The 14,014-nt window shown below is 34.6% G+C and overlaps 1 protein-coding gene across 2 annotated transcripts in view; it reads left to right on the forward strand.

Moving 5' to 3' along the window:
• Positions 1 to 14,014, forward strand: part of LOC117168502 (nuclear valosin-containing protein-like) — a 253,892-nt gene that overhangs the window by 75,035 nt on the left and 164,843 nt on the right. For both annotated transcript variants that reach the window (XM_033354215.1, XM_033354216.1), the window contains one exon: positions 9,038 to 9,257. In XM_033354215.1, the coding sequence (XP_033210106.1) occupies positions 9,038 to 9,257 (220 nt within the window). The remainder of the gene's footprint in view (positions 1 to 9,037; positions 9,258 to 14,014) is intronic.

Below are 14,014 nucleotides of genomic sequence, written 5' to 3' on the forward strand. Positions count from 1 at the left end.
TAATATATGAATTTGATTTATAGGCCTGATAAAATAGATAATTATAGAAAAGTTTCTGAAAAAATTGAATAAAAATTCTGGCATAAAATTTCGCTTCTAGACTTATCCCTGATCCACTCCTTTCACCAGAGCGTGTCTAATTTATTTTAGTGGTAGATCAAACCAAATTTTGAGATGACGCCCTGCGAAAATATTTTCTAAAATAAAAAAAACTCCTTAAAGACTTTATTAATAATAACTCGGGCAAGTTAAATTGTTTCGAGATTTTTTTTTATACACTTATACCATAAAAGTTACTTAGAATTAATTTTAGCGGCTGATCAAATGCCAATTTGGAAATCCGATTCGGAGATATTTTTATTTTCAATTAACAATTTATAAAAAAATTGGAATAAAAATTCTGGCCTAAAAGTTCGGTTCTAGATTCATTCCTGATACACTCCTATCCTCAGCGAGTCTCGAATTTATTTTAGTGGTTTATCAAACCAAATTTTGAGTTGAGGGTCAGAAAAAACATTTTCTAAAATAAAAAAAATCGCTAAAAACTTTATCAATTAAAATTCGGGCATGTTAAATTGGTTCAAAATATTTAATTAATACACCTATATCATCAAAATGACTCTCGAGAGTTAATTTTAGTCTGGTCAATCCCCAGTCTTGGGATAAAGTCCAGAGATACCGATTTTTTAATAATGTTGATTGAAATGCACCAGATGAAATGCACCAATTCCATCTGTATTTCCTGATGTGTGTTTGGTCTAGGATCGATCTTTGAAAAAAGCAATGGAAATCAACACTCTTACATTCAGAAATAAGGTGTTACGCATTAAAATTATTAATAAGTAATTATTGTTCAAATTATTACTGCTGACACTGTCAGTAATAGCCACACAAACCCACAAAGCATTTCTTTGGTAAAGAATGATCAATCGAAAGTATAATAATCATGCCCGGCCGGTCTGTCATTATTTTGAGGTTATGTTCAGATTAACCTTTTTGCCCTAATCGCTGTAAGTATATGTAGGTGATGTCAATTTAAAGTTTTCGCATGCAATATTTTATTCACTTTATTTAAAAAATATCCTGTCTATTCATACCATGTCTTGCTCCTCCAATCTTCTTGTTCAGTTCATGCATGCGGTTTTTGATATTTTGATCCATCGTCGGTTTTAGCTTTCGATTTGAATTAAACCAAAACTCTCGCAGCACCATAAACTGAACAATTGGTGGTCCAGAAATTGGACTCCTGTGAGACATCCTCACAAAGGGATGCATTCATTTCATCCAGATGTTGGGGCTAAGAGGGAACTTGTACGTTAATGTTCCTCATTGTCCGGAAATCACTATCATCTATCAGAATCCCGCAAAGTTCTTGCACCTCTGCTAGGGAATTATTCCTTCGAGAACCTCCCTGGACATTTGTCCGCGGCTGCTTATTAATTATTGTAACCATATTAGGTAGAAAAACCTTGGTTCAGAGACTCTCTAACCGCAATTCGAGGAGACGTTCGGTGGCTTTGTCATAGGACCTTCGTTTTGATTTTAAAGGAATCAAAATTTACGAAATTTAAATTAGACCAAAATCCAAATTAAAAATCCCATTTAACGTCCAATAATCAAATTGATGCAAAATCCTGTTATAAAAAACAAGAATCCAACGAGCAAATTTGGACCACAACGAATAAACGAAAACAAAAAAAACCCCTATTGTAATCTGAAAAAAAAAACCAAAAAAAAAAAAAAAAAAAAAATTTAAAAAGAGGAAAGAAAAATGAGAAGGCTGCCAAGCACATCCCCTTCCTTCTTTTTTTCCTTCTTTCGTCTTTTTTATTTTTATGACCATCAAATTACAATAAAATGAAAATAAAAAACATAAATAAATAAATTTGTATTACCAACGTTTCGGTACTCGTACAGTACCCTTATCAAGGCAAGAAAATTTTAAGTGGTAGAAATTGACAGCACCCACGAACAGGTGCTCTCTCTCTTTGATACCTGAGAATCGAATGAGGGTCAGTAGGCCAATTTGTTGTAAACACAATATAAATATCTGTCAAAATTACATCAGAAATAGAGAAAGTAAAAAAAATATATAATTCATGAAACAGCTACGTTATATGTAATTAATCATATTAGCATAACTTTTGTTCAACCCATCCAAATCGGTTTTTAAATTAATAGATAACTTTTTTTGTTTTTTAATATAAAGCATTTCCATGAATTCCCTCTTTCTCTCATTACTTTCACTATGCAAAATTTGAACATTATCCCAGTCAAAAGAAATCGCGGACCATCGTCCAGGAATGGTCCCGAAGGAATAATCCCCCAGGCGAGGCGTAAAAACCATCTTGAATGCTGAATGGCACCTGGGCAAAGTGTATTAAACGGTGACGCTGGTATACCGGGCAACATCTTCAAGCAAGCAGCATTTTTCTTTTTTGTGGGGCTCTGCAAGGACGGGCGAACCCTTTTCCTAGCTGCTCGTGGGAACAGTAATGACACGATCAAACTACAAAAAATTTTAAATGCGGTTCAAAACGATCGAATGCGCAGAGCACCCGACAATGGGTCGGCAAAGAATGACGATCACCCTAAAGTTTGGGATGGCGTGGTAGACTGCTACGATGTCAGCACTATCCCTCTTAGAGGAGGCTTTATGGCGCGTATGCAGACTCTTTCGTACCAGAAACCCCCAGAGCTTCATCACGTTTCGCATTAGTCATTGCGAAATCAACGTGACTAACTTTTTTAAAGGGGATATGTGCGCGGAGCGCTTCCTCAACTGCAAAAATAATAGTGATTTCATGACAAGGAGGAATATTAATATGCAGCTTCCTCCTAAGCCCGAAGATCTGGCTGAAATGGATGCCTCCCTTCGTGAGGATATCTTAGAGAAGTCCAACTTTGTGGACCATCAATTGCTTAGTTTATGGTGCTGCGAGAGCTTTGGCTGATTTAAATTGAGGGCTAAAACCAATTTCAAGAATTATTTGATTATAGCAAAAGTGGTCCCCTTCGACAAAGACTGATCTTCTACATTTCTGTAAAAGTTTCCGTACTTTTTTGTTGAGTAGCTGTTGGTGGAAGTTTTTAAACTCTGCTTTCTTTACTTGAGCTGTTAGGAATGAGACATGTAGATAGAGTAATGCACTTTACTCACTTCTGCTTTTAAAATTAAGGCCTAGGGTGTCAGTCGTCTGGTCCGTTGGTTTGTAAAGGAACTCTTAGATGCCAATCATCTCGTGTTTCCTGATCATTTTAAGGATAATATCTTTCTATTTACAACGATGTAAGCTATGTCCAGAACTATTCGGTTATGAAGACATTGGAGATACGGAAGCCCGCGCCTGCCTCGATGGCGTAGAATGTATAATCGCGAAAAAACGAAATGATATACAAGCTCTTCTGCATATGCATGATCTTACGCGTGGCGATATCAAGGTTCGTAAGCTTGTTCTTCGTCTATTATACCATCCCAAATGAGTAGAGAAGAGCCGGGACGCGAGCACGTTAGTCGCAGATACCACGTTCAACGCCGACAGTTTTGAAGACAAAATCTCTCCAAGAAGATGCTTGCATCTGATTCTGCTTTTGCAACGCGTCCTGTTGTATGGTAACAGGCAGGGACTGAGAGTAAAAGGTTTTGATCTCTTTGGGTTTTCAATCCTGAATCGACGAAAAAGGAATGGTTAGGTTTAACTCCCCGCAGGATCAGAAAATATTTACTAAAGGGAAAAAGTGTTTTCAACCTGAATGGACGTTGCTTACATTTCAAGCGCTCAGAAACAGATGGTTTGTTGTAGTAACTGGTTAGCGTTTGAGTCCCGAAGAGAGCAGTTATAGAGGATCGGTACATTAGTTTGTGTACTGATCAAAACAAAGCACCGAGGATGGAATCTTTAAAAGATCTTAATTTATAGGCTGCCGGAAGGTTTTACTCCTAATAAGAACTCAACCGAAGATACTTTCAAACAATCCCGAAGTGAGTGGAGTGCACTCCGCAAGAGTTAGGTTTAGATCCCTCTTTCAACTCTCTGGATTTTTACTCTCATAAAATAAAATGAATAACATTTAGAAACGTAAATAAAATAAGGTAAATATTAAATATTGACCTGATACTGATGTGTGTCCTTCATAAGCGTCAATGATTAAAACATATATTTCCAGAAAAACATAAATTTAAGGAATTAACGTCACAAAATATGTTTCTATTATTTCTGGATACATTTGTGCATTTTTATTCAAGTTTTCCGAAAGATGTTACAAATGATCACGATTTATAATTTTTAAGTGAACTATTATTCTTTTGCAAGTAATGTTATGAATATAAAATTGAATACATGTGAAGTAATATTCTACGCCTGATTGCTATATAACTAAATATTATTATTAAATATTAATCCAATGACACACTAATTACATTTTTTATCCTGTTCTTCAAGAGATATTACAGATGATCAAGCTTTTGAAGTTTGTTCGTAAATTATTATTGCATTTGCTTTTATGAGACTGGAATGTGATAATCCAAAAATCTTGATCTTTACTTCTTAACGGATGTATACATTTCGGCACTCATGTCGTAGGCACTATTAGTTTTGAAAGATTTTTCCAATTAAAGAAATTTCAAGCGTAACCTAATTTTGACAATTTTTTGAAAAAGAATACTATAAATATCGACAAACTTGTGGTAAAAGATAAAAAGGCAGTGCTGTTCAGTAAAGTTCAGCATGACTTACATATTATTTTCAAAATATTTTTTAAGTGGACACCAATTGCAAATATTAAATACAAGTTAAAATCAAGTAAATTACTTATGTATATTCATATATTTTTTAAGCATAACGAAATAATTTTTAACATCTTTTTCAAATTGGTAACACATTTCAGTGCATTTCATTTATAACAGAACTTTGAACGAAAAATATTGAAGCCTTTGACCTAATTTTTCTTTTGAGTAAATTGACAAAAAATTACATTTTTACGTTCACATTCATTTTCGTGTGATGTCATACTTTACATTTGTTATAGACTTTTTTCGGAGCATCCACATATTACGTAACGCTACTTTCGACATTGTTTCCCCGCCCTCACCCCCTCCAAGTAACAGACACATTTTTTCGACCCCCCCCCCCCCCCCCCGCCCTAATTTCCAGTTACGTAATATTTTTTAAATTATGTTTCAAAATACAATAGAAATTGATGTATAGTAATAAAGCAATCTTCTAATATAACACTGAGTGCTTTTAAAGTAATTATTATAAATTTTATAACATTCTAGAGAAAATTAGAAAACAATATAGAAGATTTAAAAAAAAAATTATTTTAAAGCATTTTATAAAATTTTAGGAAAAATTCGAGCCCTTTTTTAAAGATACTTCGGACTTTCAGGAGTTTGAAAGTAAAAAATATTAAGTTACGTAACGTCTTTAGTGCCCTCTGTTTTTTCAATAAGACTGGAGTACGTTTTGTCGTTTATTAAGTCCTATTTTTTATTCTCGATTGTCGTTCTGTGCATTGAAATAAAAAGATATTTTATCATGTTTTTTGTTGAACCCCTTTCTGGCGGTCAAAAATAGCATTCAAGTTTTTGGCAATTGTTTGTATAGCTTAAACGCCATTTCAGGCTTATGAGATGATGAGGGAAACGTGTTTCATACAAAATTATTCTATGTTAGATAATAGACTCAAAATATATAATAAAAAATGAAGGTTACTATAAGAAAAAATTACTTTATCCTGACAGGCTCAAGCAAGTTCTAATTGGATATTCCTACTCTGCCACTTTTGTTGAAAATATTTTTCTATATCCCGTGTGGAAAAAGCCCCGCTGAGACCTCTTACGATGAGGGCCTCATCAGGGGCCCGCATGGATGTTCCACGCGTGAAAATTCTACGAGGGCCCAACTCGATTGCCCTCACGGATCAACGATTAAAATTTCTAAGTCCAAAGGGTGAATATTTTTTCAACACCACAAATTTTATGGTTTCATGAGTTCAGACTAACAAACAATGTATTTCTGTCAAAAATTGTATGACATTCTTTTGAAATTCGAAATCGCACAATATGGATGTTCCATGAGGGTCCCCGGCGAGGGCCCAGCTCGGTTGCCCTCACAGATCAACGATTAATACAGTGGGACGTCGTTAGCGTCCCAGAGTTGGGACCGGGAACCTCGTTTGTGTCGCAAGCGTCCCTTCCGGTCGTTTCAGTGGCGTACTTAGGCAGCATGATTTATAACATATCACTGATATGTACTAGACATGACTAGACACCATTAGGAACAGCACTGTATTGTGGGGCGCGCGCAACTCTTTGACGTAATTTCCGCGTCACGAGCGAGGTTTAGAGGAGTCACGTGACCACGACACGAAGCCGAAAGCGACACGAAGAAGTCCGACACGAACGAGGTCTTACTGTATTTCAAATTTTAAAGGACGTATATTTTTTCAACATCACAAATTTTAAGGTTTCATGATTTCAGACTTACAAATAATGATTTTCTGTCAAAAACTGAATGACACTTTTCTGAAATTCGAACTCTCACAATATGGATGTTCCATAGGGGCCCCCGCAGGGGACCCAGCACGGTTGCCCTCACGGATCAACGATTGAAATTTCAAAGTCCAAAGGACGTAGATTTTTTTGACGCCACAAGTTTTAAGATTTCATGTGTTCAGACTTACAAATAATGATTTTCTGTCAAAAATTGAATGACACTTTTCTTAAATTCGAACTCTCACAATATGGATGTTCCATAGGGGTTCCGCAGGGGACCCAGCTCGGTTGCCCTCACGGATCAACGGTTAATATTTCAAAGTTCGATGGTTAAATATTTTATATCCTAAAAAATGGACATAAAAATGCGTTTAAAAATATGATTCATGCGTTCTAAAATTATAAAAAAATTATAAATACATCTGTGCAGAAAACAACTTTTTTTCTGCTATTTAAAAAAAAATTCTAAGTTTCATCTTTATGAAAAAATGTTAATGTTAATAAAAAATTACGTGAAGAAAAATGGTAATCGATTTAAATTATTTATTTAATAATTATTTTATAGATATTTCTGTTAACAGTTCGTGTATTTTACATTTACATAACGTTGTAGAATACTAAATAATTAGAAAAAGAGAGCTTAAAATTTGTTAATTCAGCTATTCTGAACTGTAACTTATGAGGATAGCTTTTTCACCGAGTTTCAACTTGTCGGTTTAGTGAAGTGGTTAGCAATCCCGACTGATAGGTCATAGATTTAGGTAAATAGATGTAAGTTCGATACCCCGTAGCGTTAGAAAATTTATTTGTAATATAAGGTTTAAAATGCAATATATGTATTCAATCCAAACAGAACCATTAATATTTATATTCAAAGTACTCGGAATGAATGAATATTTATTTTTTAAATAACTTTTTTGGCATATGATTAGAATATAGCAGTACGGTACTAGTTAGCGCTGACGCAGTACTGCTGCCCATGGTGAATTTCCTATTGTGGTAATACTATGCCAGTAGCGATATCCAGTGCTGGCCCAACACTGACAGCCCAGCACAAGATAGTGTTATCATCCCAGAGATATGCTAGTACAGGTGCCAGCACTGGCAAAAAAAACCTAGAGGACTTGTATGGTAGCAACCATAAGGGATCCATTAGGGAAACCCATGTTGGGCCCCTATGGATTAGCATGTCGTTTCTATAAGGGACCACGCCTGGATTGCTTTCGTCGATTCCACAAGGCATGAGGGCAATCCATGTGGACCCTGACGGGGGCACCCTTCATTTTTCCACATGGGATGTTTGGTTTTTATGGTTAAAAAATGATAAAAATGTATTTTTTATTCCTAAAACATGTACCAATAGCAGGGATGCAGCTATAGGATGCATTTTTGTAGTTTTCATAAAATAATAGTTAATAATAATAGTTCATCCAATAATAAATTAGTCCATCGGACTATTACTGTGATCAACACACCTCTCGAAATCGATATTTCATTTTCTGAATTTTTACGAGTTTTTTGGGATTTGGCCCAACTGTGGCTTATACCGATCTAAACTTGGCAGGTATGAATTTTCGCAAGACAATCGCATATATGTTTATAGATTTTGTTGTGCTCAACCTAATACCACCTCTCATTTTTGTTTTAGCCGTGGCACGTCATAGAATGTATATTCAACGACAAGGGCGGTTTGATTTATTTAGGAAATCGATTTCAGAGATATAGTTTTCTACAAGAATATAATAAATTTTAAAAACTTATGTTTGTTATTTCCCTTTCTAAACTATAATTATTTATGTCTGAAAAAGTACTTTTGATTATACTTTTAAGATATTTGTTGCAATAGAAGAAATTTAAGAAAGTCAAATATAAGAAAATGAGATGTCGCTCTCATAATTAAATGATTATTCTTCGGGTAATATTTTATATTTCAAGATCAAACGTTGTTCTAAAATACTTTTAAGTGTACTTTGAAATAAAATACTATAATTGCTTGCATTCAAAAATGGACTTTAAGACCGTTTTAGCTCCTTTCCCACTATGTGATGGACAGAGATAGAGCATAAATTGAATTATGATTTATAATCGTAAATATAAAATTGATCTTTTTTATCCTTGTTCACAAAAACCCGAATCTAAGTTGAGATCCACAAAGTGGGCTCCCTAACTTTCGGAACGTCTCATAATAAGAATTTAAATAACCGATTCCATTTTAAATTAGGCAGTCGAGTAAGTTTTTTTCATAAATAGTTTTACTGTATTTATTATTATAATATATTGAATTATTATTAAGTGTTGTAGCCGAACACCACTATTGTAATGTAAGAACTAGTAATGGTGACTGTGTGCATATATAAAATTCCAGTCATCCAGACTTCACTAGTAATATTGTTCTTGATACCAAATGTAAAATACTTAATTTTTATGTAAAACAACACACTCCAATAAAACCTAAATTCAAAATGGAATGGGGAAAATGTGAAAATACTCATAAGAAATTTCAGTATAATATTCTTTAAAAAACATGTATTTCGTAATTAGGAATTGAATATGCCTTTATTGAAAATCGCCGGCCCAGAACTTGTAGCAGGAGTTTCTGGTGAAAGTGAAGCAAGAATTCGAGAATTATTTGATCAAGCCCTAGCATTATCACCTTGTGTTCTTTTCCTTGACGAAATAGACGCACTTGCTCCACACAGAGCTACAGCTCAAAAAGAAATGGAACGTCGTATTGTTTCTCAATTGCTAGCATGTTTGGACGGTAAGTTTTCTGTTCCATAGTATAATACAATTATCTCTACAGTATAAATTTCTTTACTGGACAGCGGACCTTCGCCCAGTGCCATTCTTTTTCACCAGTAGCTCTTTTTAATCATTTATCAATTAAAAACAAATTTCAGTAATACCGTGTTAGATATTTAAGTCTTGAGAAGTATAGGTTTCTGAAGTAAAGAATGACGTACTTTAAAAACTAACGACTATTGTATATCTTTTTATTCTTTTATCAAGAACAGATTTTGCACCAAAATATTTCACTGGCAATCGGACGAATATTTTTAGATCTTTTTAAAACTATACGCTTTTCCTTGAAACTTGAGTAATATCTTTTATGCTTCAAGTACTATTTGAATAAAATTATATCAATCTTTACATAAAATGATGCACCGGATCAAATAATATGTTATAGATTGTTTTACTCTTTTCAGGAAGCCCCACAACCTTTCGAAAGTAAACTTTTCATTCTAATATTTGAGCGGCTAATTTCGATAGGAAATTAAAAAACGTATTTTAATGTAACCAGTGAAAAATTCTAATTCACCTGACGATCAAGAAACCCCGGGGATTCAATTAAAAAGATATTGGTGAGTTGGAAGTTTGCGCCTGCCTCGACGACGTCGGATGAACAATCGCAGAACGGAAGAATTGTTATGCAAACTCTTCTGCATGTGCATGGTCTTACGCGTGGCGACATCGAGAGCCATAAGCTCGTACTTCGCCCATGGAACTATCCCAAACGAGTAGAGTAGAACTGAAGTGGCAAGTATGTTAGTCGCAGATACTTTGTTCGACGCCGATAGATTGGAAGGCCAAATCTGTCGAAGTAGACGTTTGTAACTGCTGCGGAGAGACTCCTTTGCTGATGCTATGTACTTAATCGGGCTCTCAGACATGCTTAGATAAGTTTAGGTATAATAATTGTCATATCCACCAGCTCAGGATCCCTGCGAATGCCAGTAGTACGTCCTCGCTGCAGATGAATCTCTGCACACATCCAATCAAAAATTTATACTATTTTCTCTTGTGTATGTTTTGATTGATGATTTTTGTCGCTGCTGAGTAATCCAGGAGAATTGCATAGTTTGAGAGATAGTGCTAGAAGCTTAGTGCAAGGAAGCAGAGGGTTCATTGTGACGCTCTGAAAGTCGCTCCTCAAGAAGTTGACGCTGTTCGTTGTCACACGAAAATTTCCAGTTGAGATAATGAATCTAGTTTTCCAAAGGGGCATTAATCTCTTTATGAATTTCATTATATGTGGTTAAACATTCAAGCCTTTCAACAAAGATTTAATAAGTCTATGAGAGATTGAATCAAAAGCTTTTCGGTAATCAATTCAGGTCATCGATAAGCAACTCTGGTGGACTGATGCATCTTCGCAGGCGCACCTTCATTTAGCAGGTTTCTGCGGCATCTTATTATACCTTTTTCGAGGCACGTTGTTCCTTGATATCACTTCACAAAGGCCTAATTCTTTGAACAATCATGTCGTTCAAGATAGCTGTAAATACCTTATGCAGCGTGTTCAGACAAGTTATTGGCCTGTAGTACCCTGGGTTTGAAAAGTCGCCTCTCTTGGGCAGAAGTACAAAGCTTTTTAACACATGCACTGCGGAATGGGCTTCTCAGACTTTAAGTATGGGGTAAATGTGGGGGCCAGATGTTGGTGTGTAGCAGTGAACTTATTTCACCAGACATTCCAAATATCAATCTGGTATTGCCGCGGAGAAGTTCCTTGAATCCCTAAGTGCTTTTTTTCACCTATTCGGCAGAAGGTGATGAACATTCCTGTTCAGACGTTATGGGGTTGTCTCAAAATTCCTTGACACGGGTGATATTCCCAGTATCTTCTTTTAGTTTTAGTGGTGGGACCTTGTAAACTGCTCCACAGTCTTACAGAACATCAAAAGAGATTTCTAAAATACTATGATAAAAGTCGAATCGGATTATTCTAAAAGAGATCCCTATTAGGGCGGCCCAAAAAATCACATTTGAGACATTTTAACGGGATTGCTGGGCAAATCGTTCTCGTAGGCCAATAAATGTATGCCTATTTTTTATTTTCAAAACAATATATATTCAGAACTCGCTCTGAGGCTTCAAAGTTTCCTGATTTGAAGTAAAGAAGTCCTTACACCAGCTACAGGTTTAACCGAGAGAGCAGCAATAAATTCATTAACTTATTATTACTCTGCTATTCAACTCATTGTCAGTGACCGTATTTTGGGACCAGGCAAATACGGTGCACAATGAGAGGTCCGACCGAGTTTCAACTTTTTTTGCAGCTGTCCACCTGCAGTTCCTTCAGCCGGCGTTTTACTTCACTGTGTCAATTTTCATCAGCTCTTCTTACTCTTTACTCATTGTACATCATACTTTTAATCATTTTTCTTTTAAAAATCTATTCTCAATAGCCTAAAGAATGTCCCTTCAAAATGTCAAGTTACACAATTATATCTGGGGGTCACAATGAGCCTTCAAATATTGCCATTTTATGCCATTTTTGATATGCCTAATACTTTTGCATAATATTTCTGAGATATAAAAATGCGTTAAATACAATATTCATTGATAAGTGAACAAGTATATCAAATATCAAATATATTGACTTTTAATTTCCTATCCAAAATTGAAGAAATAAAAATTGGAAACATTTTACGTGTTAAACTACATAAGACATAAAAATGGCCAGAGCGAGTTCTAAAAATACTTGGTTTTGAAAATAAAAAAATAGGCATACATTTATTTGCCTGCGAGAACGATTTGGCCAACAAGCCCATTAAAATTTCTCAAATGTGATTTCTTGGGCCACCCTAATTCCAACATAGTTGAAAGTTTGTCATTAAGACAATTGCAGGATTTTTCCGAGAGCGGGTGTCAATCTCCAAAATTGCACCCGCTCGAGATGAAATCGCGGTAACATTTCAGCTGTAACCACGTCTCATGACCGTGAGATAGATAGTTACAGTCTGCGATGGACTGAATACAACCAGAGATGAGGTAGGAGATTGCTTATGCCGTGTATTTGATTTCGACCGAATTACCCCAGCGCGTCCTGTTTGCTTTAGTCTTCCGGGAACTAAAATTAAAGGTCCAAAAGCGCGCCCTGTTTGCCTTATTGATATTTTTCGGGAACTAAAATGAAAGGTGGCTTACCTGCTACTCACTTGGTAAAACAGGGTACAATTTGATAAAATCGGTAGAGAAGATCGGAGTTGGTAACAATTATACATAATAAAATAATAAATTAACAAAAATGTATCAAATCTACTTTTTTAAAATTAATTATTTAACTAAGCTTTGGCTATAATGATTTTCTCAACTAGAAAATGTTATCATAATAAAGATAATTTTTTATTTATTATCTCCAGTTCTTAGAATAACATAATTATTAATTAATTTATGATTAATACTATGAATAATTATACCTAATTATTTTGATCCATGTTATTTAAATTTAAATTCATTATTCTGTTTTTAAAGATAAGGAGTTTATATAATAATAATTAGAGTATGATCTTCAATTCAATAGATTCTATATATTAGAAGCTATTCAATATCAATATTATTAATATTTTACATAATTTTCATTAGGTAATAAAGCTTCAACTTTGACCAATTTTTAATTTTAAAATTGTAATCGCTTCGAATTAAAAATTATTTTTCAATTACATTATTCAATTTTGATCACTCTGAATTATTCTAATTTTAAAAATTGAAGTTGGTCATTTTTTCAGAGATTCTGATACAAAAATCTATTAATATATGTATTTTTTTAAAATTTCAAGCAAATTCAATTAGAACTTAGTCAATTTCGTAAAAAAATTTTAAAATCTTAGTATTTGTTATGTCCATTCGAATAGAAGAGAAATACTGCCTTGATTTGGAAGAACACCGTTAACTGCATTTTGGATGAGGCCCTTGAGCCGCCTACCGTTAATTGCTTCAGGTGATTTTATCCGATTTGCAGTTAACGGTGTTTTTCCAAATCACGGCAGAATAGGCATGTCGTTGCCGGATCTAAATAACGAGCGGGCTGTTCTACCTAGATTTTGGATTGCTAAACTTCTATTGCTTTTGCAAACCAACATGGTCCACTCCCCCTTGTAACTTATGATCAATCCCCGCGCCCAAGGTAGGTAGCATGAGGCTAGTCCCCTCCTATTCCAATGTCCATCAGAGGCGGTGGAGCCTTGCCAAGGGGACACAGGGGCCAATGCCTCCCATAGAAATCGACCAGGGAGGGCCAAAGTCTTGATTTGCCTACTCTTAAATAAAATGCTTAAACCAAAGATAATAATGTCTTTGCTTAAACTCATCCGATCGTAGGATTTACAAACCTTTTAATTCTTTTTTGCTTTGTTTAATCTTTGAAATTTATCTGGAATCTATGTGGAATAATAGAAGCCTTTCCGAATTCTTTTATATTTATCCGAAACCTTTGCGAAATATTTGAAATTTTTGTAAATTCTTCATAAAATCTTTGAGATATTATTGCAACCTTTGTGAATTCTTCGTGAAATTTTCGTGAAATAACTTTTTTAAATCTATTCAAAATATTTAAAAATTTTGAGAATTTTGAAAACTTTGTGAAATAATAGAAATCTTTGTAAAATAATGGAAATATCTGTGAAATCTTCCAAACATATCCTAAATCTTTCCAAAATGTTTGAAATCTTTGTAAAATCATTAGGACGTCATTGGAATGATTTGTTCAATCTTTGAAATCTATTTTAAATCTTC

This window comes from Belonocnema kinseyi, chromosome 2, assembly GCF_010883055.1.
Source record: "Belonocnema kinseyi isolate 2016_QV_RU_SX_M_011 chromosome 2, B_treatae_v1, whole genome shotgun sequence".
NCBI classification, from domain to species: Eukaryota; Metazoa; Arthropoda; class Insecta; order Hymenoptera; family Cynipidae; genus Belonocnema; species Belonocnema kinseyi.